This window comes from Panthera onca, chromosome C2 (genome assembly GCF_046562875.1).
Source record: "Panthera onca isolate mPanOnc1 chromosome C2, mPanOnc1 haplotype 2, whole genome shotgun sequence".
In the NCBI taxonomy this organism is placed as follows: Eukaryota; Metazoa; Chordata; class Mammalia; order Carnivora; family Felidae; genus Panthera; species Panthera onca.
In genome coordinates, this window is record NC_138347.1 from 65419521 (window position 1) to 65447350 (window position 27830).

At 38.9% G+C, this 27830-nt stretch overlaps 1 protein-coding gene across 1 annotated transcript; it reads left to right on the top strand.

Moving 5' to 3' along the window:
• The first annotated feature begins 81 nt into the window (after window positions 1–81).
• On the top strand, window positions 82–27226 carry POGLUT1 (protein O-glucosyltransferase 1). Its single transcript, XM_060639912.2, has 11 exons — window positions 82–229; window positions 1013–1103; window positions 2216–2359; window positions 11239–11374; window positions 13786–13907; window positions 19448–19507; window positions 20934–21033; window positions 22613–22671; window positions 23706–23873; window positions 25036–25092; window positions 25783–27226. The coding sequence occupies exons 1-11, from the start codon at window positions 145–147 to the stop codon at window positions 25937–25939; spliced, it is 1179 nt and encodes a 392-aa protein (XP_060495895.1). The 5' UTR covers window positions 82–144; the 3' UTR covers window positions 25940–27226.
• The last annotated feature ends 604 nt before the right edge of the window (window positions 27227–27830 follow it).

Below are 27830 nucleotides of genomic sequence, written 5' to 3' on the forward strand. Positions count from 1 at the left end.
TGGGGGCGGGGAGGCAGAGTGGTGCGCGGCCATCTCTGTGCGGGGCGGCCCTCCGCCCACGTGGTGCAGCACCCACGGCCATCTTTGTGCGGGGCCGTGCTTCCGCCGGCGCCGTGGCTGGGACTCTGCAGTGGGCTGCGGGTGATGGAGCGGTGGGAGCGCCCGCAGCTCCTGCTGTGGCTGCTGTTGCTATTACTGCCCCCAGTGCTGGGCCGCCAGAAGGAGTCAGGTGGGCTCCGGGCGGGGCCGAGACTGCCGCTGAGGCTCGGGGTCTGGCCCGGTCCAGAGGTGCTTTCCCGGCCCCCCCCCCCCCCCCCCCCCCGCCCCGGTTCCCTGAGGCGGCCGGAGGCCGGCTGATGCTGTGGCCGCTGGAGCGCTTAGCTGGGCAGAGGGCACGGGGGCGCCTTGGAGCGGAGAGTGAGAACTTCTGGGTGTCTGGCGCTGCTTCTATTGCCCAGGACCCTGGAGAGTAACCTGTTTTTCGGAATTAGGATAGCGAGGTGGAGAGGGAATTCTCCAGTTCACTTACAGCCAGTGTCGCCCGCGCTTGGCTACACTGTTCCTCCCTTAAACACACTGGGAAATAATTCATCTCTCTCTCTCTCTCTCTCTCTCTCTCTCTCTCTCTCTCTGCGTGTGTGTGTGGTTCTTAGTGAATTGACGGAGAGATGAAGGGAGAGTTAATTAATGTATTTGGCTTTTAATTAATCCTCTTTATAGGGTTCACTTTGATTAGTAAAAGGTGAGAATACGTGTTCCCAGTTTATTCATAGCTATCTGAGTGCCAGGCGTTGAACTTGGACATTTTCCAATTTCTTGGACACCTGACAGCCCAAGTAGAGGAGCAGACTTGACATGAGTGCTGGAGAGTTATAGAATGAATCCTTCCTGGCGTTTCCTTTCCACCAGTGGAATGGGAAGGGGTGTCAGAAGTTGGTTCGGCATGCCTGCCGGTAGCAAATGAGAATGCTCAGGATATTTTGTTAACTCTCATTTACTTCACTTCTTGAAGGTTCAAAATGGAAAGTATTTATTGACCAAATTAACAGGTCTTTGGAAAATTATGAACCATGTTCAAGTCAAAACTGCAGCTGCTACCATGGGTGAGTTCTTTTCTTTGATGTGTCTTTGAGAGTTTAGTACTTGTCACAAGAATTCCCCTAATATCCCCAAGAGACCTGGATTACAGTAATCAGAGAGCCAAGTACGCCTTGATAAAAGACAATGTTCCTGTGGTGGGTTTCCTATTTCTAGGGAACAAAAAGGCCCTGGGATAGGAGAAGCCCAGGTGGTCTCAGCAACGCTACTTACTCCTTGGAGTTAGCACACATAGTTGTCTGTGTTCCCCATTGGACTGAAAGCTTCTTGAGGTCAAGGCCAATGTCTTACTCAGTGTTGCATCCCTGGTGCTGGCCCTCAATAAGTACTCAATAAATATTGTCGGAGGAATGAACATATTTATAAATGAGGCTAATCATCAAGTTTCCTGTTGGTTTTTTTTAAAGTGTAAAAATTATGGCTGAGAGGGTAGTATGGTAGAAAGATTACTTTAAAAGCAGTCTTTGGTTCTAGTCACAGATTTCCCACTAATTATCTCTGTGGCAAGTCACTTAACTTCTCTGGGTGTCAGATTCCTCATCAGCTAAAAAAAAACAGGGTCCTTTAGCTCCCCGTTTTGTTATTCTATGACTCCTCAAAAAATTAACCTGATGCTTATGATACTTATTAAAATCTATGTATTGAACTTTAAAAGGGATACAAAATACTGTACTTTCCGGTCACTGCTGTCAGGCTGCTAGAGTATGTGTGGTGAATGGGTGCCAGACAGAACAAGGCAGTCAGTCTGAGACCAAGGGCATCAGACAGTGTCAGACTATAAGGCATAAATCCTATGTTCTGCAGGATTTGGAGAAGGGGAGGTCAGTGGGACTGCAGTCACTGGGAGGACACAGGTGTTGTATGCCTATTAAAGGTGAATGTGCATCAAGTAAGGAAGGGGCAATCCAGATCCAGAGAGGAAGAAGAGAAATTGACTTGCTTTTTCCTCTTTGTTGTTTTACTTTAGATTACCTATGGAAAGGTTGCTCATTCTTGTCCTCCATTCTTTCCCTGGCTTACTGTATTTTCTAATACTAAACCTAAACCCATAGATAGGAAGTAGGTGGAATGGTACCACTTTTTGACCTGCTATCCTTGACGATCCACATTCTTTCAGTGTCATAGAAGAGGATCTAACTCCTTTCCGAGGAGGTATCTCCAGGAAGATGATGGCAGAGGTAGTCAGACGGAAACTGGGGACCCACTATCAGATTATTAAGAACAGATTATACAGAGAAAATGACTGCATGTTCCCCTCGAGGTAAGAGCTATGAGGTAAATATATCTTCTGACCTTCTTATATATGGGCTTATTTGATACTGTTCTTAGAGAGGAGTTAATTAGAGGGCCCCACAGGTGAATCTCTCCTCATATTTCAGAGGGACTGCAAAATAGTGACAAACTCTTCCTGCCTGAGGATTTTTCTTTCCAACTCCTGCCCCCCTTTCTCCTATATTAAAGTCTGTCTCCTCTCTCTTCTTGAGGCTTGGGCACAATCACTGGTTGTACTGGCTATGGTTCTACCCTTCTCATCATCCACCAGATATGGATGCTGCAGGGCACAGGCTGATGAGACCTAGCAGGACTGAGCTGGGCTGAAGAAGGAGAAGGATTGAGTGTTTTTCATGGGTCAAGTATTGTTCTAGATACTGAGTATTTGAAGAAAGGTGGTGGAAAGTCAAGAATAACTGAGGCTGCAGATTACACAGGCTACACTAGCCAGGAATTCAGGTGTGATGGTTGAGGTAACATATCAGTGGGCTGAGGGCTGGGGATGAGCAGGGAGGGTCATGGACTAAGCCTGGAAGTTGGACTTAGGTAGCATTACATGTTTATACAACAAATAAGAAACCTCCCTTTTAGGAGTCTTTTTTTTTTTTTTTTTTGAACTCAAATCTTTATAAAATTACAAAGTACAAAAATCAGAGGCCATGGTATTCTCAGCCTAAGATCTTTCTAAACAATCTCTATTCTGTCATTAAAAGGAAAGTATATGAGCAGTATTGCAAATAACATGCATCCGTGTGGACATAAGGAATTATTCTTAATAACAACTTTATTATAAATTACTGCATTTTGGTTGTCAAAAATATGTAAAAACAACAACAAAAAAGAAAATAAAGATCACTTAAAATCCCATTACCATGAAGTAATCACAATTACACTTTTGTTATCAAGTGTTAGGGGTAAATAAGCTGGTAATGGGGAAAATTATTTAAGTATTTTAAACAGACATTTGTTTCATTACTTGGGACAGTAATAGCAACTTTACAAATTATGAGTATAGAAGAATTTCTAATTTCTACAAATGAGAAAGAAAATATGAATATAGACATTATTAGACTTTGAAGGCTTAACTAATGTTTAATAGTTAGATGAGCAATTTCCAAATGAAATAAAATACTCTCAAAGTTTCTGAAAGGCACATACCTCTCATTCCAGACCTCAGAACATTTTGGTAAGAATCATGAGCTGTTAGAAATGTTCTTAAGGGAGCATAGGACCTTTCATTGACAATAAAATAGTTATATTTCTAATGCATGGAAAGTTCCCTGTCTCAACTACATACACAACTAAGAAAAGAGAGTTGGGCAAAGAAGAAACAAAATGAAATATTCAGAACCAGTGTCCTTAATGAAATGGATACAGTTGAATAATATCTTTGATTCCCATCTAGCCAAAAACAGTATCTTTCTAGGTCTGGATAATTTTAAATCACCCAGTTGGAGAAGCCCAGATTGCATTTAAAAAACTTTATTGTGAACAAAGTAAAATATAAACTCAGCATTTCAAGGATGAGCTGAGAGATTTTGCTGAGGAAACAGAGCACCATCTAATTAAATGACTGGAGACATGTCATTTCAAAGATGGAGAATAATGATATTTTTAAAATAATAGTTTTAGTGAAGTGTGGCTGATATAAGCTGCACATATTAATTTTTTCTATAATTTATTTATTTTTTTATAATTTACATTCAAGTTACCACATGGTACAACAATGATTTCAGGAGTAGATTCCTTAAACCCCTTACCCATTTAGCCCATCCCCCCTCCCACAACCCCTCCAGCAACCCTCTGTTCTCTGTATTTAAGAGTCTCTTATGTTTTATCCCCCTCCCTGTTTTATACTATTTCTGCTTCCCTTCCTTTATGTTCATCTGTTTTGTATCTTAAAGTCCTCATATGAGTGAAGTCATATGATATTTATCTGACTAATTTCACTTACCCTCTATTTCCATCCACATAGTTGCAAATGGCAAGATTTCATTCTTTTTGATTGCTAAGTAATACTCTGTTGTATATATATACCATATCTTCTTTATCCATTCATCCATCAATGGACATTTGGGCTCTTTCCATACTTTGGCTATTGTTGATAGTGTTGCTATAAACATTGGGGTGCATGTGTCCCTTCGAAACAGCATACCTGTATCCCTTGGATAAATACCTAGTACTGTAGTTCCTGGGTTGTAGGGTAGTTCTAGTTTTAATTTTTTGAGGAACCTCCATACTGTTTTCCAGAGTGGCTGCACCAATTTGCATTCCCACCAGCAGTGCAAAAGAGATCCTCTTTCTCCACATCCTCGCCAACATCTGTTGTTGCCTGAGTTGTTAATGTTAGCCATTCTGACAGGTGTGAGGTGGTATTTCATTGTGGTTTTGATTTGTATTTCTCAGATGATGAGTGATGTTGAGCATTTTTTCATTTGTCGGTTGGCCATCTGGATGTCTTCTTTGGAGAAGTGTCTATTCATGTCTTTTGCCCATTTCTTCACTGGATTATTTGTTTTTTGGGTGTTGGGTTTGGTAAGTTCTCTATAGATTTTGGATACTAACCCTTTATCTGATATGTCATTTGCACATATCTTCTCCCATTCTGTCAGTTGCCTTTTAGTTTTGCTGATTGTTTCCTTCACTGTGCAGAAGGTTTTTATTTTGATGAGGTCCCAATAGTTTATTTTTGCTTTGGTTTCCCTAAACTGCACATATTTAAAGTATACAACTTGGTAAGTTTTTTGTGTTCATTATCTTTTTAAAAAATTAATTTTTAATTGAAGTATAGTTGACATACAATATTATATTAGTTTCAAGTGTACAACATAGTGATTCAACATGTATATTCATCGTAAAATGCTTACCATAATATATGTAGGTACCACCTGTCACCATACAATGTTATTATAATATTACTGACTATATTCCCTATGCTATACTTTTCATCTTCCTGACTTTTTTTTATTGAAGTACAGTTGACATACAATGTTACGTTAGTAACAGGTGAATAACATAGTGATTCTGGACAATTCTATATGCTATGCTATGCTATGCTTGCCACAAGTGTAGTTACTATCTGTAACCATACAACACTATTACAATACCATTGACTGTATTTCCTATGCTGTACCTTTTATCCTCATGACTTATTTATTCCATAGTTGGAAGCCTGTATCTCCTACCCACCTTCATCCATTCTGCCCATCCCCTCACATCTTTCTGCTTTGGCAACCATCAGTTTGTTCTCTGTATTTATGGGTCTGTTTCTGCTTTTTGTTTGTTTATTCATGTGTTTTGTTTTTTAGATTCCACATGTAAGTGAAATCATAAGGTTTTATTTATTTTTATTTATTAAGGTTTTTTATATATGGTATTTGTATTTCTCTGTCTGACTTATTTCATTTAGCATAATAACTTCTAGGTCCATCCATGTTGTTGCAAATGGCAAGATCTCATTCTTTTTTATGGCTAATATTCCATTATATATATATATATATATATATATATATATATATATATATAATGTTACATATTGTTATATATATATATATAATGTTATATAATGTTATATATAATGATATATATATAATGGAATATATATATTCCATTATATATATATATTATATATATATATATACACACACACATATGTATTCATTCATTTAATTACATATATATTCATTCATTCCATTATATATATATGTACATATATATATTCATTCCATTATGTATATTCACTCCATTATATACATGTAGATATATGTATTATATATATATATGTGTATATATATATTATATCTTATCGAGTCATCTATCAATGGACACTTAAGTTGCTTCCATATGTAGTGTTATAAATAATGCTGCAGTAAACACAAGGGTGTATATATCTTTTCAAATTAGTATTTTTGTTTTCCTTGGGTAAATACTCAGAAGTGAAATTACCAAATCATAGGTATTTCCATTTTTAATTTTTTGAGGAACCTCCATAATGTTTTCCACAGTGGCTACACCAGTTTGCATTCCCACCAACAGTGCATGAGGGTTCTCTTCATATCCTTTCTTTCCAACAATTATTATTTCTTATTTATTTAATACTTAAAAAAAATTTTAATGTTTTTTAAATTATTTTTATTTTATTTTTTTATGTTTTATTTTATATAAAATAAAACATAAGAGAGACAGAGCATGAACAGGAGAGGGGCAGAGAGGGAAACACAGAACCCAAAGCAGGCTCCAGGCTCTGAGCTGTCAGCACAGAGCCCGATGCAGGGCTTGAACTCACAAGCAGTGAGATCATGATCTGAGCCGAAGTTGGACGCTCAACCAACTGGGCCACCCAGGTGCCCCAGAAATTTTTTTTATGTTTATTTATTTTTGAGAGACAAAGAGACAGAGCACAAGTAGGGAAGGGGAAGAGAGAGACGGGGACACAGAATCTGAAGCAGGCTCAAAGCTCTGAGCTGTCAGCACAGAGCCCGGCACAGGGCTTCAACCCACAAATTGTGAGATCATGACCTGAGCCAAAGTTGGATGCTTAACCAACTGAGCCACCCAGGTGCCCCTAATATTTCTTATCTTTTTGATAATAGCCATTCTGACTGGTGATGATATCTCACTATGGTTCTGATTTGCATTTCCCTGATGATTAGTAATGTTGAGTATCTTTTCATGTGTCTGTTGGACATCTGTACATCTTCTTTGGAAAGTGTCTATTCATGTCTATGCCCATTGTTTCATTGGATTATTTGTCTTTTGGTGTTGAGTTGAATGAGTTCTTTATATATTTTTGATATTTACCCTTTACCAGATATTTTGCAAATATCTTCTCCCATTCAGTATGTTGCTTTTTGTTTTGTTGATGGTGTCTTTCACTGTGAAAAAGCTTTTTAGTTTGATGTAGTCCCAATTGCTTATTTTTGCATTTGTTGCCCTTGCCTGAGGAGACAGATCTAAAAAAATATTGCTAAAACCAGTGTCCAAGAGTTTACTGCCTATGTTTTCTTTCAGGAGTTTCATGGTTTCAGGCCTTTCGCCCAGGTCTTTAATCCATTTTGAGTTTGTTTTTGTATATGGTGTAAGAAGGTGGTCCAGTTTTATTCTTTTGTGTGTAGCTGTCCAGTTTTCCCAACACCATTTCTTGAAGAGGTTATTTTTTTCTCCATTGTATATTCTTGTCTCCTCTGTTAAAGATTAAGTGACCATACAAGCGTGGGTTTATTTCTAGGCTATCTATTCTGTTCTAGTGATCTGTGTGCCTATTTTTGTGCCAGTACCATACTGTTTTGATTATTATTGCTTTGTAGTATAGTTTGAAACCTGGGCTTGTGATACCTCCAACTTTGTTCTTCCTTCTCAAGATTGCTTTGGCTATTAAGGGTCTTTTGTGGTTCCATATAAATGTTAGGATTATCTGTCCTTGTTCTGTGAAAAATGCTATTGGTATTTTGATAGTGGCATTGAATCTGTAGATTTGGGTAGCATGGAGATTTTACCAATATTAATTTTTCCAATCAATGAGCATGGTATATTTTTCCATTGATTTGTGTCATCTTAAATTTCTTCCATCAATGTCTTACAGTTTTCAGAGTACAGGTCTTCTATCTCATTAGTTAAATTTATGACTAGATATTTTATTCCTTTTTTTGGTATTTTATTCTTTTTAATACAATTATAATTTGATAAGTTTTGCTGTATGTATACACCAAGATAATGAATGTATCTGTCACTCCCAAAAATTTCTTTGTGCCTCTTTGCAATCCTTCTCTCCTACCCCTCCCTGCCATGCTGTCCTTTTACCCCTATTCTCAGGCATCCACTGATCTGCTTTCTGTCATTATAGATCATTTCCTAGAGTTTTATATAAAAGGAATCATAAACGGCATTATACAGTATGTGAAAGAGTGCTATTTTAAAAGCTGAACATGAAAGAAAACAAAATGTTTTAGCTGTTAAATGTAAATGTATAGCAACATTATATGTTTTAAACTTCTAACTAGTTCTATTTGTTTATTTTATCATCAAAGGACTGTTCCTTGCACATGGTAAAATATTTAGATAACCTGAAAATATGAACAAGGAAATGGAAGTTTCTCTACTACCTTCAACCCCCAAACCTCTAGTCCCTGAGTCCTCCTCTCAAAAGACAACCACAATTACAAGTTTCTTGCATATCCTTCTAGAAATAGTTTATGCATATACAGTTGTCTAGACTCATCAACAAAATAGAACATGTGTATCTTCTGTTCTGCAACTTACTTTTCTTTTTCATATAACATATTTTTAAATTGTTCCTTATGAGTACATAGAGTATATCTCACTATTCCATGGCTGCATACTAATCCATTGTGTGGATTTCTTTATTCAGCCCTTTATCAAAGGACATTTAAATTATTCTCCACCATTCCCCTTTGAATTTCAACACATGTAAACAACGCTGTAGTGAACTTAAACCTTTGAGTACTCATGTAATTATATCTGCAGGCTCAATTCCTACAAGTAGGATTAGTAGGCCAACTAATGTGTTTTTTAAATCTTGATGAATAGAAGCAGACTGTCTTCCAAAGGAGTTGTGCCTATTTTCTTCTTTTATATACTTTTTCTTTTTCGTTTTGTAAGTAATCTCTACACCCAACATGGGGCTTGAACCCATGACACCCAGTGAGCCAGCCAGCCATCCCAAAGTTGTGCCTATTTTCACTTCCACCACCCTTGTATTACATGCTCAGAATAGACCTCATACTTTCATCAATACTGTGTATTATTGGACTCTGATCTTTGTCAGTCTGATTGGTGAAGACTAGCACCTAGCTTCAACAGCACTTTTTTTTTTGTCATAGTGATACTTTGTTTTTAAATTTTTAATTGAGGGGCACCTGGGTGGCTCAGTCGGTTAAGCGTCCAACTTCGGCTCAGGTCATGATCTCACGGTCCATGAGTTCGAGCCCCACGTCGGGCTCTGTGCTGACAGCTCAGTCTGGAGCCTGCTTCAGATTCTGTGTCTCCTCTCTCTCTGACCCTCCCCCGTTCATGCTCTGTCTCTCTCTGTCTCAAAAATAAATAAAACATTAAAAAAAATTTTTTAAAATAAATTTTTAATTGAAATATATTTGACATATAACATATACATTTAAGGTACACAACATGTTAATCTGACACATTTATATATGATTGCCATTGTAGCACTAATTACATAATTATCCTTTTGTTTTAGTAGTTGGAATAATTAAATTTTGGTTTTTTAGCAAGTTTGATTATAATACAGTATTGTTGTCTATATTCACTATACTGTGCATTAGATCTCTAGGGCATATTCACTACTTGTTGTAAGTTTGTACCCTTAAGCAGCATCTGTCCTGTTCCCCCTATCCCTTGGTGACCACCATTTCATTCTCTGTTTTTATAAGTTTGGGTTTTGGGGAGCAAGGGAGGGGCAGAGGGAGGGACAGAGAGAATCTTAAAGGCTCCACACACACATGGAGCTCAATGTAGGGCTCAGTCTCATGAACCATGAGATCATGACCTGAGCCAAAATCAAGAGTTGGACGCTTAACCAACTGAGCCACCCAGGTGCTTCTGGGACACTCTTTAATACAGTTGAGCATCTTTTCTTTCGTTTATCAATCATTGGTATTTTTTGCAGTTACCTCTCTCTATATAAATCAATTTTATGAATCAGTCATTTATATGCTACTGGAAAATTTTGGTCAAACCTTGGAATGTTCCCTCCAGGATAGTGGTGGTCAGGACCTCAAGGGATGGGGCAGAAAAGCTAATCTGCCAGTGTATCGTCTCTTTCCAGAGTTTCTCTGAGGATTCCTGGGGAGTCCAGCCAGAAAAGTATACAGGCAAACCTTGTTTTATTTGGCTTCACTTTATTGCCTTTTGCAGATACTGCATTTTTTTAATAAATTGAAGGTTTGTGGCAACCCTGCATCTAACAAGTTTATTGGTGCCATTTTTCCAACAGCATTTGCTCACTTCACATCTCTGGGTCATATTTTGGAACAATTTTCTCAATGTTTCAAACTTTATTATTATTATATTTGTTATGGTGATTTGTGATCAGTAATCACAACTTGCTGAAAGCTCATGATTCTTAGCATTTTTTATCAATAAAGTGTCTTTAATTAAGATATGCACATTGTTTTCTTAGACATAATACTATTATTGCACACTTAATAGACCACAGTATAGTATAAACATAAATTTTATTGTACTTGGGAACCCCAAAATTCTCTTGACTTGCGTTATTGCCATATTTGCTTTATTGTGATGGTCTGGAACCAAACCTACAGTATCTCTCAAGTATGCCTGTATTACAGTCTTTGTGATTGTGTACGTAACATTCTTTCTGGCTTGCAAAACTGATTTTGATAGTGTTCTGAAGTATTCAACTCAAAGGCAATAAAAGTTTTCCTATCTTTCCTCCTAAATTATGAAACTTAATTATGGTGGATATAAATATAATGTCATTGTGAGAGGCAAAGCCCTAGGGACACACTTAGAGAATTAGCTTTTTCTGGTTACTATCAAAATTTGTATCTTGCTTACTAATTAAACTAAAGAGGAAATTTTTAAAAACTAGGGATGAATAGAGGAAAAGTGGTAGGAGTAGCAATAATACATCTTTCAGACTTATGATCTAACTGGAAAACTTCATGAAGTGTTGTAAGCTGGAGCAGTTTAGCTAGGAAAGATGCCTTGCACAATATAAGAGAGTAGAAAAGTCCTTTTAGAAGCATTGCTTTCAGGAAACTTTGCAGAAGGCTGACGATCTGAACACGGGCTTTCAAAGTGTGAATGGGACCATGTCTTGTCCTATAGTAGGCACTGATCTGGTGAATATGTGGTATTTCTGGTTGACAGGTGTAGTGGTGTTGAACACTTTATTTTGGAAGTTATCGGACGCCTCCCTGACATGGAAATGGTGATCAATGTACGAGATTATCCTCAGGTTCCTAAATGGATGGAGCCTGCCATTCCAGTCTTCTCCTTCAGTAAGGTAAGTATAGGGAGAGATGTATGGGGAGATGGGAGGTGTTCCTCTAGAGTATGAGTGGGAGATGATTGTCCTATGACAGAATCTGCTGGGTAATGGTGAGGGTGACGCCTGAGGTCCAGGAATTGGCCTGTGTCCCTCTTAGCTTCACAGTGGCTGAGCAATAAGACTGAGGAAATGGGTAAAAAGATTGCTTAAGTGTCTATAGGTCTAGGGATGAAGGGGAGAGAATAATGGACGCCTAAAGAACTGATAGGACATTGAAGGAAAGGTTTAGAGATCCTACAGAACATAGGGAGAGAGTGGCTCAAAATAGCTCATGGGCTTGGAGTTAGAGAACACCTTCATTCAAAAACTATTTGTTGGGGCGCCTGGGTGGCTCAGTCGGTTAAGCGTCCAACTTCAGCTCAGGTCACGATCTCGCGGTCCGCGAGTTCGAGCCCCGCGTCGGGCTCTGGGCTGATGGCTCAGAGCCTGGAGCTTGCTTCCGATTCTGTGTCTCCCTCTCTCTCTGCCCCTCCCCCGTTCATGCTGTGTCTCTCTCTGTCTCAAAAATAAATAAACGTTAAAAAAAAATTAAAAAAAAAAAAAACAACAAAAAAAACTATTTGTTGAAGTCCCATATGTGTGTGTGTGTGTGTGTGTGTGTGTGTAGTCCTGTCAGTGTATCCCAGGGGCCCAGCATGGCTAACAATGAAGCTGAAGGTGGTAGATAACTCCACACAGTTTGTGCTGAAGCAGTACATTGAGGGGATAGGTCTGGGATATCCAAGAGGAATATGTGAGAGGGTGAGCTTTGAGTCTAGTTATGGAGGAATAGGAGTACTAGTTCACACCTGTGGACTTGAAGAATTTGAGATAGTTAATATCTTCTCAGTGCCCAGGTTGTTGCAAATGTGTATTGGAAGGGATGGGCCTTGGTTCCCTTGAGACTAGGTATGGCCACATTTAGGGGTGGGGTGGGAGGGCTAGAAGAGAATGGGTGGAAGATTCTATGGGGGAAGGGAGGGTTTAGGAAAACCCGATGGACTTTGAGAAAAGGAGCACCATCTCTGATGTGATTTCTCCAGAGGGACCTTTTATCTCCACTTTTTCTTTATCACAGTTTACTTTCTCTGTAGACTTGTGTATTTACTGTGTTGCAAATGGGCTGAGGCCACATTTGTGTTGCATTTCCCATGATTTAGCCTCATTTCTCAAAAATGCTTGGTTTTCTTGTTTGTCATGAAACCCTCCCAGAAGAACAGATAGAAGCTCCCATGTAAGTCAGTAAGGACTTTATGCTTGTTATCTATTTGTTGTTTCTGTGTATGGTAAAATATAACAATCAGTATACTTTCTTTTCATCTTCTCTTTTTGTTTCTAAGCCAGTGACTTCTAATTTCCAAGAGAAAGCTTTTAGTCTTTCAACTTTATAGTAATTGTACAGCTTCTATTGAGCAGCTGTTATGTCTGAGCTGCTTTATGAATCATGTACCATTTTTCAAAAGTATTTGAGAAAGGCAAACAGCATATTGCATGTGTAATTCCAGTGAAACTACTGAAGAGTTAGAGGTTTATCAGGCCAGAGTTTTAACAGAAGTAATCATAAAAAGAGAACAAATGATTTAAAACTTTTTTCAAAAGATGTGGGATAATATCCCTTTCTCCCATTCTGCCCATCAGCACTTCTGGTCCTGATCAACAAATAATCAATAATTTATTGACCAACCAGGGTGAGCTCAACAGTACCACAGTATTAGATAACACTAATGAACACTTACTGAGTACTTACTATGTACCAAACACTGGTCTAAGCTTTTCACATGTACTAACTCATTTAGTAAGCCCATTAGATAGGTAACATTATTGGTATTATTTCTCCCATCATAAAGATAAAGCAGGCATAGAAAAATTAAGTAACTTGCCTAGAGTTGGAAAGAAGTAGAGTCAGCATTTTGAGTCAGCATTCAAACCCAGATGATCTGTTTCAAGAGCCCCTACCATTTTAACCATTTAATTGTGATTCTTGCTCTCAAAAGATCCATCTAGGAAATAATCAGGAACTGGTAAGACAGTATATACTCCAAATGTAATAGCAGTTAAAAGATAAGAGAGCTGTGTGATGATTCAGAGTTAGGTATTTTATTTCCTTAAACTAAAAACCCTAACAAATAGAACTTTGGGTAACTGAAAAAGTTGACCTTTAATGAGATTTTAAATTCTGGGATTCAGTGAGCCCATGATTTTTAACCCATGGTCATTTTTCTCTTTTAATGTCTAGAGTCCAGACTTTGCAGACAAGGGAAAATATATTTTTGGCAATTTAATACTAGAGCAAGACTTTTGTCCAGATCCTGTGGCATGACTGTAGTTTAATTCTTCTCTCTCTGTTCTGAGACTGATGTAGAACAACCTTTCTGTTTCTGTTGAAGACATCAGAGTACCATGATATTATGTATCCTGCTTGGACATTTTGGGAAGGGGGTCCTGCTGTTTGGCCAATTTATCCTACAGGTCTTGGACGGTGGGACCTCTTCAGAGAAGATCTGGTAAGGTAGGTCCTTTAGAGAGGTTTTATTTGTCCTTCTTTGTAGGTCTTCTTGAAATAAACTAATGTTTGTTTAAGTTAAAAACAAAAGAAAAACTATAGCATAAGCAATTTTGTGTGTGTATAAAATATTTACCCATCCATAGGAAAAGAGCAGAGCCTACCCTAAAGTATCAGTAATGCCTTTGGGGAAAGGAGTATAGGAGCCTTTTCTTTTCTTCTTTAAATTTTTCTGTATTTTTAAGATTCTCCAAATAAGAGTGAATTACTTTCATAATTTGAAAAAAGTGAATGACCATGTTGTGGGGGAGAATAGAAAATTACTAGGAGGAACATAAATGTACTTTATAACTTAGAGCTAAGTCCTTAAGGTGGAGATGGGGAGGACATATTGTCCCATAATTATCTCAAGTACAAACTTATTCCAGATTCTCCTGATTCACAACTGAGACATACTTGGGCTGTTGAGTCTATCTGATGTCATTTCAGAATTTAGATTGTCCATGTCATCCAAGCTATAGGTATTTCTTACCTAGCTACATTTTGCATTTATGATTTAAACAACATTGATACCTAATTAGAAAACTTCTAGAAGAAATACAGTCTTTTTTTTTTTTTTTCTTTTTTTTTTTCAAATTTTTTTTTTTCAACGTTTTTTATTTATTTTTGGGACAGAGAGAGACATAGCATGAACGGGGGAGGGGCAGAGAGAGAGGGAGACACAGAATCAGAAACAGGCTCCAGGCTCTGAGCCATCAGCCCAGAGCCTGACGCGGGGCTCGAACTCATGGACCGTGAGATCGTGACCTGGCTGAAGTCGGACGCTTAACCGACTGCGCCACCCAGGCGCCCCAAGAAATACAGTCTTTATAGGTCCTCTCTCAGGTCCATTGAGGAAGCAAAAATTTAATTTAACTTCATTTCCACAAATATCTATCACCTGTACCATGTGTGGCTGGAGATTCAAAGGGGGTGAAAAGAATGTCCCTTTTCTAAAGAAACACATAGGGCTGAAGTCCTCAATGGCGGTTAGAGCCACCAGGTAAAAAATGAGTCTGTTATCTGGTAGGTGTACTTTGAAAATGATTTTGTAAAATACCTTGGTCTCATACTTCACAGAACTAGAACTGGAAATTGTCCTTTCCAACTCTTTATTTCAGGGGTTGAGTGACTTGGTCAACGTCAGGAACCATTTTAAGCCTGAAGTCCTGGTATCCAAGTGCATTATCTTCTCCATATTACCAATTAACCTTACCCATCCTCTCCAGAGGGAAAAATAACAAGTTTTTTAACCTGTTTTTCTTCAAGTTATTCTTGGCTTTAGTTATCTAATCCTTTTTTTTTTTTTTTCAGGTACTTGCAAATACACTTTTTACACTCTTCTTTTTTGTAGCTCTTTTTCTACCTGCTATCCATCTATTTTGTTTTTTCTCTTTTCTTTCTTTCTTTCTTTCTTTCTTTCTTTCTTTCTTTCTTTCTTCTTTCTCTTTTTCTTTCTTTCTTTCTTTCTTTCTTTCTTTCTTTCTTTCTTTCTTTTTAGAGACAGAGAGAGAGAGAACAAGCAGGGAAGGGGCCGAGTGAGAAGGAGAGAGAGAATCTCAAGGAGGCTCCATGCTCAGTGTAGAGCCCCATGCAGGGCTCGATCTTACAACTGTGAGATCATGACTTGAGCCGAAATTGAGTCGGACACTTAATCAACTGAGCCATCCAGGCACCCTACTTTGTTTTTTAAATCTTTAAAAACAACCTTTTTTTTCTGATTATGAAACCTATATATGCTCATAAAAATAAAGAAGTATGTCTAACATCGGCATCTTTTCCCCCCACTTCTTAGTGTGTTTTAGGGATCTTTCCATGTCAGTACATATGAAACTACCTCATTATTTTTATTAGTTACATGGTATTCCGTTGCATGGATAATAATTTACCTCATTATTTTCTATGATAGACTTTTAGGCTATGTGTAATAGATGCATAATTTCTTGTTTTCTGGACTATTTGAGAGTAAGTTGCATACCTTATGACCCTGTACATCCTAATACTTTAGTGTGTATTTCCTAATAGCAAGGATATTCTCCTTTATAACCATGCTGCAATTATCAAATTCAGGAAACAATATTGGTACAACACTTAATTATCCCAATAATGTCCTGTATGGCACATTCTACCTCCAGTACAGGATACAATCCAGGCTCATGTGTTGCATTTAGTTATTATTTCTGTTTAGTCTCCTGTAATCTGGAACAGCTCTTCAGTCTGTCTTTCTCTTTCATAACACTGACATTTTGAAGAATACAGGCCACATACATTATAGAATGTTCTTCAGTTTAGTTTTGTCTATTCCTCATGATTAGATTCAGCTTATGCATTGCTGGCCTTAATACTTACCTAAGTGATTTTTGCATCCATCTATAACTCTTCTTTTTTTTTTTTTTAAATGTTTATTTATTTATTTTGAGAGAGGCAGAGTGTGTGGAGGAGGGGCTGAGAGAAAGGGAAAGAGAATCCGGGCTCTGTGCTGACAGAGCTCAGTCTCACAAACTGTGAGATCATGACCTGAGCTGAAATCCAGAGGTGGATGCTTAACCAACTGAGCCACCCAGGTGCCCCCATCCTTAACTCTTTAGAGATATTAATTTTGATCACCTGGTCAAGGTGTTACCAGTTCCTCCACTACGTACTCTTTTTCTTCCCTTGAAAACCACTAAGCTTATTTTAGGGAGATAGATTATGTTTTAAAATCTAAACTTACAAGAACATATTTTTCTTTTGATATCGTCCCCTCTTATTCTTCAGGTGAATTTATTCATGATTGCAGAATTGTAATTTAAAAAAAGATTTTTTTATGCATCTATTTATTTTTGATAGAGAGAGACAGAGCACAAGTGGGGGAGGGGCAGAGAGAGAAGGAGACACAGAATCCGAAGCAGGCTTCAGGCTCTGAGCTGTCAGCACAGAGCCCGATGTGGGTCTCGAACTCACAAACCGCAAGATCATGACCTGAGCCAAAGTCAGACGCTTAACCGACTGAGCCACCCAGGTGCCCCCAGAAATATAATTTTATTTTTTAGAGCCCTCCATTCAAAAGCTCTAGCCATGTGATTTCACTTCTTACTTTGAAACTTTAAAAATCTCTTTGCTTATCTGCATTGATGTCTGCCTGCTATTTTTTCTAATCTTTTGGGAGTTTGTCCCTATTGACTTACTTTTCACTCTGTAGAAGAATTCACTGTTTCTGTATTTTAAATATTTATGTCTCTACTGTCATAGGAGGTAGGGAAGATGGTTATAAAAGAGGTCTGGGGCAGCCCCAGGCTGTGTTGGCCACTTTTAGCACTTGCCTGGGGAAAAAAGTCCTAACATAGGTCTTTTGAGGGGTAAGTAGGTGGGTAGAAAGAATGAGGGAGAGAGAAAACAGAGATGGTACAAGTCTGTGTATATTAAATACAGTTTTCCCAGGGACCAAGGAAATTTACACTCAGAATTTCAGTATAAATTGATACTTTTTTAGTTGGGTGGTTTGGCAATGTATATCAAAATATAAAATGTATATATCTTTGACCCAGCCATTTCACTTCTAGAATTTATCCCAGAGTTAATTGGACAAGTATGTAAAGGTAGGTACACAAAGATATTCACTACAGTATTGTTTCTTAAAGCAAAGAGTTAGACACTACCTAAAAGCCCATGAATAAGTAATGAAGTGAATTATGACATGACTATAAAATGGAATGTTGTGCCTGAATGCAAAGTAAAGGTAGCATAGGGCTTAAAAACAGGGACTCTGGGTTCAAACTCTGGCTCTTATCAGCTGTGTGGCTCTGGGCAAACTGCTTACCCTCTCAAGAGCCTCAGCTGTAAATTAGGGATAACAAAACCACCTCAAGCATTGTGAGAATGGGTATATATATAATATATAATATATAATATATAATATATAATATATAATATATATAATATATATAAAATATCTGCATTATATAGAGCAAGGTTTCTCAATATTGGTAGTATTGACATTTTGGGCTGGATCATTCTTTGTTGCAGGGGGCTGTCCTGTGCATTGCAGGATAGTTAGCAGCACCCCATTAGTGTCTTAATGACACTAAATGCCAGTAGCAGTCCCCCAGTAGTGACAATCAAAAATGTCTATAATCATGGCCAAATGTCTTCTGGGGGAACGGGGCAAAGTCACCAATTGAGAACCACTGATAAGGAGACTTGATTGGAAGGAAATTCTTCACTGAGACGTTAAATTGGTAAAAATGGTTATCTACGGGCAGGAGGTTCCAGATGATTTTTCTACTTTTATTTTATGCTTTTCCATTCGAATTTTATATAGGGGCTCCTGGGTGGCTCAGTCGGTAAGGGTCCAACTCTTGGTTTCAGCTCAGGTCATGATCTCATGGTTCATGGGATCAAACCCCATGTTGGGTCTGTGCTAACACTGCAGAGCCCACTTGGGATTCTCTCTCTCTCTCTCTCTCTCTCTCTCTCTCTGCCCCTCCTCTACTCACATCCCCCCCCCCCCCCAAATAAATAAAATAAACTTAAAAAAGAATTTTATATAATGAGCATATACCATATTTCCAGTAAAAAACAAAAAACCAGTAAACAAAAATAACCCAGTGGTATAGCATTTATGTTTCGGTGGGAGGGAGTATGGGGCACAATGAGAGCTAGTTTTGGCTTTGGATTGTAGAATCAGGAAAAGATGGTATAGCAAGGAAAACCTATGAGATAGGCCACGAAAATGAGCAATGCTCTCAGCTGAGAGAAGCTGAGTAATGTGACATTTATGTCTTTAAAAGTATTTCTACCTAAAAAGTTTATATCCTAAGTCTCTCCATTATGGTAAATAGTCCAGCAATCCCTCATTAACTCCAATTCAGCTGTCCCCCTCATTTCTCAGAGGAAGACACCATGCAACCCTGTGCAGGGCCCCTACAAAGGAAGTTAAAAATGCTGCATCTGTGAACTAGCAGCTTCAGCAAGAAAAGCTGGCCATGGTAGTATGTACTGAGACCTGAGCTTCAGGGACTTTGTTTCATGGAGCACTTAGGACAGTTTCAAGAATACAGGGTGCTTTGCAATATCAGACACATTTCTAAAGATGCTGCCTATGCATCCAAAACACGAGGTCAAGGAGTGATTTGTTTTCTTGCCCTTAATTCAATTTCTGATATTTTCTGCAGGTCTCTTTGCCTATTAAGTTTATCAATAGCACCACTCTACATAAAGCAGAGAAGAAATCCTCATTGTATGCATTAAATAGCTCTAAACATGTCATTTAGGGGCTGGGAACTTTTCTTTCAATGTTGTTGACTTATTAACGGAGGAACAGATTGTAGATATTATTGGCTAGCATTTCCAAAGGAATGAAGCAACAACAAAGGGAAATGCAATGTCATTGAGGGCTCTTTCTTTTGAAAGCCTCGGTCAGACTTAATGAAAAATGTAAAGCTCTGAACTAATCTTCAGAACTGGTTAAAACATGTCCTCATTTGGTTAAGAGAAAAACATAGAAACTAACTGAAATCTATTTTTAGGTCAGCAGCACAGTGGCCATGGAAGAAGAAAAACTCTACAGCATATTTCCGAGGATCAAGGTGACTATATTTTCTGACGTTTTACAAAGAAATTTGTAAAATATAAGCAATTTTGAGGGTGTGAAGATCTCTAGTTCAAAGAGAAAACTAAGATAACTAAGAAATAAATGTAGAAGCACAGAATTTTGGACAGAGAATTTAAATTTTTTGCCCAAATCACTCTTAGTTGAATTGGAATTGAAAGAAGTAAGGTTCATTCATTTATTCATTGAATAGGTATTTAGAGTGCCATGAGTATATTAGGCATTGAGTGTATGTTGAAGAGAACAGCTGAGTTGTCCTCTTGCCTAAGAGATTATAGTGTCCTATGGGTAGCTTCTGACCTGGACCTCTTCTAGTCACTGTGCTAGTTAATGGCGGATCAGGAACCATCACCAGATCTCCTGACTCCTTTTTCCATGAGGCCATGTGGCTGCCAAATAATGGTGGAGACCACAGACTGAGACTGATGAAAATGGAAAGGGAAGCAGGGAAGAAAGGGAGGAGGGAAAGGGAAATGTTGGTCAAGGACCCTCTCCATGTTACTCAGACCCACATCCCCAGTGCCAAGAACAGTACCTGCCATGTAGATACATGAAGACCATCTGTTGTATAGATGAACAGAACAGGGACCGTGAAAGGAGAAGGGTCTTGTCGTTTTCCTGGTGAGTCCTTGTTGGAGATCATACCCTCTATTGAGGCAGTGAACTTGGGAATGTAGATAGGCCCAGTAGCCACTGCTTACTGGTCCTTATCAACTTCTCTTGATTCTCAGATCTTGAGATCACAGCTTCTTAACTTGGGATCCATGTGTGGACTTGAAGAGTTCTAGGACTTCCTATAAATTATATAGGGATTGTCCGCTTTTCTAGAGAGTGGGTCCATGGCAGGTGGGGGGGGGGGGGCCGGGGGAGTTGTCCAGGACCTCTCAAATGTCAGGACCATCTCCTACTTGGACCATAACTAGGACTTTTTCTACAGGTTTTAGCCCTTTGGTTTTCTTTTTAATTTAAATATTACACTGGACTTTACGAAATACACACAACAAAGGTCATGTAGCTATTTTGGTGAGGGGTGATTACCTAGTCACACAGCTGTGAGTACTAGTGATTATAGACGCTACGTGAGCCATCCCAAAAGGGAACTCATTCCCTGGGATATGCCTGTAGAGTTCAGAACAACATCCTCTTAAAGACTAGATGTAAGCAAAGAAGGGCCCAATACTCCCCATCTCTGAAGGGTAAACGGCCAGGAAAACAGGCAGGAACACCTATATGCACAGGGCCCAGTACCCCCCCACCCCCACCCCCACCTCTGCTGTAACCAGTAAGTTATCCATCTATGTGTACAGTCATTGCATTGGGTCCAATTACAGCTTAGTTTTCAGAGATTGGGAACAGTATTATGGTGGAGGACACATGTTTTATGTCATATGCTTCTTTTATAGGACAAGTCCAGAACGGGATCCTCTCATTCTTCTGTCTCGGAAAAACCCAAAACTTGTTGATGCAGAATACACCAAAAACCAAGCCTGGAAATCTATGAAAGTAATCACAATTATCTGAATAGAACCATAGCAGTGAACATTCTCACTCAAAGAACATTGTCACCTGGGTAGAATTCCAGATCAGGTTTCCTCTTAGTGGTAGATGAATGTAGAGAAAGATCCACAAACTAGTATTAGCATATATGTAAATTATTCTTTCAAACTCACATTGCTTTTCTGGGCCATATTATGAGTAGTAGTTTTGGTTTTGTTTTGTTGTTGTTTTGTTGTTGTTGTTGTTGTTGTTTGTTTTTTGTTTTTTTACTACTTTTAAGGTTTAAACCAGAGGACACAAACTTTTTATGGAAAGGGCCATATGGTAAATATTTTAGGCTTTGTGGATTGTATGGTCTTGTCGTAGTTACTCAACTTTGCCATCACAGTGTGAAAGCAGCCACAGACAATATGTAAATGAATGAGCCTGGCTGTGTTCTAGTAAAACTTTATTTATGGCATGGAAATTTGAATTTCATGTAATTTTCACATGTCATAAATATTCTTCTTTGGGTATTTTTCAAGCATTTGAAACGTAAAGATATTCTTAATTAAAATGTAAAGATATTCTTAATTTATTTACAACTCTCCAAGTGATTCTAAGGCAATGCCAGCAATGACTGGCTCCTTCAGGTTGGAGTTCATCTCTGTCTTCTATGACTTCTTGCCTTATTCAAAGAACTTTAAGCCCTAAATGTCCTCATTTGAAATTTTCAAATGCCATATGAGGATGATATGAAAAGAAGTTTTAAACTTCTTGTGGGAAAACTAAGTGTATCTGAGATGTAATATGTGATAGTTGTAATCAAACAGGAGCAAATGAAGTCTAACAAACTTTGTTGAAAAATAAAAATATGAAAAGTGTATCCATTCAGCACAGCCTCTACTGTGGGATGCTACAAAAGCAAACAAGACTTGTTTCCCTCATCAAAGTGTTTGCCATTTTCTAAGGTAGCTGGGATATAAATGGGGGTCTCAAACTCAGATGCCCCAGGAGGCCACAGGAGTGAGCAGGAGAGAGAGCTAAAGGTCTGGTCAATGCCGCCAAGGGAATAGGAGCTCAGTTTACCAGACCTTCCTATTATGTTTTACAAGAAAAGTTGGAAATCGGGATTTTTGGAAGAAATATCTTACCACCTGTAAACGTTGGCAATGGTTTGAATTTTTATTTTTAAATACTTTCCATCCCCAACAAAATCTGTGTGTGGGTTTTACCTCTGAGCCCACCAGCACCACCTGTACCTTTGTATATGTATACTTTACACAGAGTGAAATGTGCTGTAGGTTAGGATCTCTGAGTTCAGAGAAGGATCCACATGGCTCTGGGAGCTTGAACTCTAAAATCAGACAGGCCCAGGTTAAAACCCTTGCTCCTCTACCTAGGGCCACGTGACCCTGAGCAAGTCTCAACTTTTCGAGACCATGGCTTCTTCATGTATAAAATGGGATAATAATTCCTCTGAATGTGTTTATTCAGGACAATGAAATGAGGTCGTGTTGATGGAATGCTTAACTATGCTTGCTGCATACTGCTTTTCAATAAATACTACCACTCTCAATACTAATAACTTCCTTTTCGCTTAAAGGACACCTTGGGGAAGCCAGCTGCTAAGGATGTCCATCTTGTGGATCACTGCAAATACAAGTAAGACTTCTAGGACTCCTGAGTCTTGGTTTCCCTATTACATTTGGAATAGCTTTACTTTGGGAGAGAACTTTAATACTAGGTCCAACTGGGGTTTATGAAAGTCCTATTAATTCATCTGGTTGTTGTTTACTGAGAACATGCTGTGTGTACAGTGTTCTCACCTGAGTTCTATGGGAACTGCAGAGACCCTAAAAAATGGTCCCTGCCTCCATAGACCTTTCTGCTAGCAACCAAAGTGATGGGATTCCTTCTCTCTACACCCCATCCAACCAATAGGTAAAGTTAAAGTATTTATCAGATTAATAAAAGTTCACATTTCAAAATGAATAAAGCATATGCAACTAAAATGTTAGAATTCAATGCCAGGACTAAGGATTAGGTGAACAAGTAAAACCAGGTCAGGAAGAGGAAGTAGGGGGATTCAGAGAGGTGAATGCTGATTACACTGCATAGTGGGAACTCTAGGGTAGAAGCAACTCTAGTTGGAGACAGGGGTGCATGCATGAGAAATGCTGAAAAGACCATGTTCTTTTCTAAGATAGCTTTTTTCCAGGGGGCATTTCTTTGAAGATTGATTAGGTATACATGGTTTTCTTCTCCAGAATTCAGAAGAGGAATTCTGTTCAGAAGGGGAACAGCAGGTGCTTTTGGTGGGGTACCCCAGGGAAAAACAAGGCTTTGGAGAGCCATGACTCACTAGAGACATTAGGCCCAGGAAAGCTCATAGGAAAGGGTAGGGCACTCTCTCCATCTGAGCCTTACATCTCTCTATCTAGACCCAGTTTGTGGCCCTCTCTAGGTCTGTCTGGAGAAAGAATCCTCTTTTCTCCCCCACCTGACATTCCCTGAAACAGCCAGTAGCCCCTGGAAACCCACAGGGACATGCAGATGTGTCCTTGAAACCTGAAAATAGGAAGGGCAGGGAGAGGGGTCATAAAAGGAGAGATGGGGAGGAGGGAATAAGAAGAAAAAGATCCTATTTGTGGCAGCAGGCGTATAGTATTGAATATATTTTGCTCTTTCTTTCCCAGGTATCTGTTTAATTTTCGAGGTGTAGCTGCAAGTTTCCGGTTCAAACACCTCTTCCTGTGTGGTTCCCTTGTTTTCCATGTTGGTGATGAGTGGCTTGAATTCTTCTATCCACAACTGAAGCCATGGGTTCACTATATCCCAGTCAAAACAGATCTCTCCAATGTCCAGTGAGTGGCTCTCCCCAAGCAGAGTGCCTAATGACTCCCCAATCTGCCTCTAAGTCCCCAGCCATTTAAGGCATTTACTACTGATGACTTTTTCCCTTGAAAGTTTTTTTTTATATGAATTTTTCAATGTTTATTTACTTTTGAGAGAGAGACTGAGAGACAGAAAGCAAGCAAAGGATGGGCAGAGAGAGAGGGAGACAGAGAATCCGAAGTAAGCTCCCAGTTCTGAGCTGTCAGCACAGAGCCCGACGAGGGGCTCGAACTCACAGACTGTGAGATCGTGACCTGAGCTGAAGGCAGATGCTTAACTCACTAAGCCACCCAGGAGCCCTGAAAGCTTTTTTTTTCTATGTGGTTTGTATATACAGTGCTACCAGTCAACTAGGCTATATGTGAGATTTAATCTGAAAAAGTGCTCTAATGCTAGTTTGAAATGTAATGTTCAGGCAGTCCACAGTAGAAAAGTGCTTATCTCTCAAAGACTAAAGATAGGGATATTAGATATTGTTATATTATCAAAGAGACTTTCAGATATGTGAGAACTGACCCCACTGAAGCTGAGGCCAATTTTCTCACATGATGGGAGGAACAAGGAAGAGATATGGAAAGGGCCCAGAAACATGAGACCAGGGCCCTCTTCTAGGGGCTACAGCAAGAGACAGGAGGGTAATTTTTTTTCACTATTGATTTTTGATGTGTATCATTGAATATTTCTCTATTTTCTCGAGTATGTCCCAAATCTACAACAGGTTGCCTTTAGCCTGTGTGTGGGCTTTTGTTGTTGTTGTTGTTGTTGTTTTGGTCCTGTAAGGACCCAAATGTCTTTGCTTTAGAAAAGAAACAGGGAAAAAGAAACAGGGAGGCTCAGTTGGTTGAGAGTTCGACTTTGGTTCAGGTCGTGATGTGGTGGTTTGTGAGTTTGAGCCCCACATTGGGCTTGCTCCTGTCAGTGCAGAGCCCACTTCAGATCCTCTGTCCTCCTCTCTCTGCCCCTCCCCTGCATGTATGCTCTCAAAAATAAATAAAACATTTTTAAAAATGAGGTAAAATAAAAAAGAAATAATCAATTATCCACCTATCTAGAGATTAACCATAGACCTCAGTCTGTGGTCTTTCTTAGCTCAGTGTATATTTTAGAGACTAATGATTCTTTCCATTTTAGGGAGCTGTTGCATTTTGTAAAAGCAAATGATGACATGGCTCAAGAAATTGCTGAAAGGTAAGTTCTATTCATTTTTCCTTATCTATTTTACTTTATCATCCCCAACTAAAGTCACATGACTATTGTTATCATGGTGATATCTGGATTTCGTTCTCATTCTACAGAGATAATCAGAATTAAAACTTACTGGGGGGCAGGTGCCTGGGTGGCTCAGTCAGTTGAGCATCTGACTTTGGCTTGGGTCATGATCTCACAGTTTGTGGGGTCAAGTCCTGCATCGGTCTCTGTGCTGACAGCTCAGAGCCTGGAGCTTGCTTTGGATTCTGTGTCTCCCTCTCTCTCTGCCCCTCCCCCGCTCACACTCTGTCTCTCTCAGTCTCTCAAAAATAAGTAACCGTTAAAAAAAAATTTAAAAAAAAAAAAAAAACTTTCCAGAGGGAACACACACATTCACATATGTCCCAAGCCCATCCTTTATAGAAGTAGACTGAAATCTTTCAGGTAATTAAACAAGTACAGAATTTCTAAGAATTCACTTTATATGTTTATTTTTAAGAAAAAAAGTTAAGTTCTATTGCTAAGTGCATGTGTGTGGATATGATGGCTATAGGGTTGGCTCTGCAGATCAAAAGAGTTAATTCATATAAAGCATCTGAATAGGACTTGGCACAAGGTAAGCACTTAGAGGTAAGCTATTAGTATTATTAAATGCTGTGCTTTAAGTGTTCTTGTTAATCTCGTCTCTAGGGGAAGCCAGTTTATTATGAACCACTTGCAGATGGATGACATCACCTGTTACTGGGAGTACCTGTTGACTGAATACTCAAAATTCCTGTCCTATAATGTAACAAGAAGGAAAGGCTATGATCAGATTATTCCTAAAATTTTGAAAACTGAACTCTAGTCATCATTATCGGACCACAGTCCTCTCTGGCAGCAGCTCTCAGATATCCTGTGGTGAGAAGCTTACCATGAGTGTGGCACCTCTACCTTGAATACTATTATCAAGCCAAATACCTGGTTTTCCTTATCATGCTGCACCCAGACAACTGAGAAAGATCAAAAATGTGTATAATATGGACTCGGAGCAGCTCAATGCTTTGGCTGAATAAGGACCAGAAACCATGAGATTTGGGTGTTGAACCCAATTCCACCTTTCATTTTCTTAAGACCAATCACAGCTTGTGCCTCAGATCATCCATACATGTATGTCCATCACTGTGAAACCGACTATGTCCGTCAGAGGATACTTTGTCCCATCATTTGGAGCAGAAAACTAATCATTTGGAACTAGTATAACTCATCTCTGCAGTTCAGTTATTGTAGGCTAATATTGGTCACTGTATTTTAATGTAGGAAGCCCTATGGGGCTAGTGAAAACCACTTGGGGATCATTTCCTGAAAGGTCTAAGGAAGCAGTAGTTGTGCCATGCAATGATGTGGCAGTTCTCTTTTGTAAAAGCATAAGCTTTTTGGTACTCAGGATGTTTCTATAATGCCACAGAGAAAGGGGCCAATTGCATGAGTAATTATTGCAATTGGATTTCAAGTTCCCCTTTTTTGTGCCTTCACACACTACTTCTTTTTATGGTCTCTATTTTAAAAAAAGACAAAAACCTCTTAATAAATTTAGAAAGTAGTCCTCACTCTTTAAAGGAACTGTGCACAAAACAGCAAATTTTCCTCACTCCTTACACACCCTTAATATTTTTCCTCTTTAAATTGGCAGCAGTGTCCACAGCCTCAAGGGCATGCAGGGACCTCAAGGTGTCTTCATCTATGAAATGTTATTGGGGTTTAGATCATCCAAGTTGAGCACTTACTCATGTAGGAAATATTTCAGTGCAAATCCATGTTGGAGTGCCACTTTTTCCCTTTTTTCCCTTTTTGAAAAACACATTTGGATAGTGGTTTAATCTCTCAGGATGCGCTCCCTTTTATAGTCAAACGTGAAGAAAAATTTTTAGATGAAAACCCATAGAGTTTGATGACTCAGAACCATCCTGTCCCTTTGGCCCAACTTTTCCACATTAAATCTGCTCTTTTCCTTTGCTTCTTAAGAACTGTTCCGTATATTAGTTCGTTTCAAAATTAGTAAATGTGAGGTTCAGTCATATAAAATCAGGGATTTTATTCCATTAGTGAGAAAAGTATTTGGCTTTTTTAAAATAATTTTTTTAACATTTATTTATTATTGAGAGACAGACACAGAGCATGAGCAGGGGAGGGGCAGAGAGAGGGGGAGACACAAAATCTAAAGCAGGCTCCAGGCTCTGAGCTGTCAGCACAGAGCTTGACACGGGGCTCAAACTCACAAACCACGAGATCATGACCTGAGCCGAAGTTGGATGCTTAACCAACTGAGCCACCCAGGTGCCGCAAGTATTTGGCTTTTTAAACTCCCTTCCATAAATGTTTAAGTCTAAGGACCTTCTTAGAGGAGGAGTTGAATATCCTTGGTAAGATCATTGCATAGAATAAGGCAGACATTGAAAGTTAGATGTTTTGTTTCTGAGCATTAAAAATTCATGGGGACCATGTCCTTAGGTGCTAGAAGTCTAACGATAAGCAGTCTGGATTTCTGTGTTGTACAGTGGTGTTGCCTTGTCAGTATGAGGTCCCAGTAGATGTTATCTTTCTCTGTTTTAATTTTCCTGTCACTAAACTAGAAACAGAATTTTCTCTTCTTTGAATGAAGAGCTGAAACTGCATTTCCCTGTGAATTTCCCATTTTGCTTCAAGTTCCAGCTCAAGCATCCTGTCTCTGGATCCTTTCTTTCATTCCATTAGGCAGT

What these genes read in the sequence shown, in the direction of transcription:
- POGLUT1 (XM_060639912.2), top strand. Translation starts at nt 145, where the DNA reads ATGGAGCGGTGGGAGCGCCCGCAGCTCCTGCTGTGGCTGCTGTTGCTA. An exon ending in TTCAGAGAAGATCTGGTAAG is followed by an intron (nt 13,908 to 19,447) that starts GTAGGTCCTTTA and finishes ATCTATTTTTAG; the next exon opens with GTCAGCAGCACAGTGGCCAT. An exon ending in GCATATTTCCGAGGATCAAG is followed by an intron (nt 19,508 to 20,933) that starts GTGACTATATTT and finishes CTTCTTTTATAG; the next exon opens with GACAAGTCCAGAACGGGATC.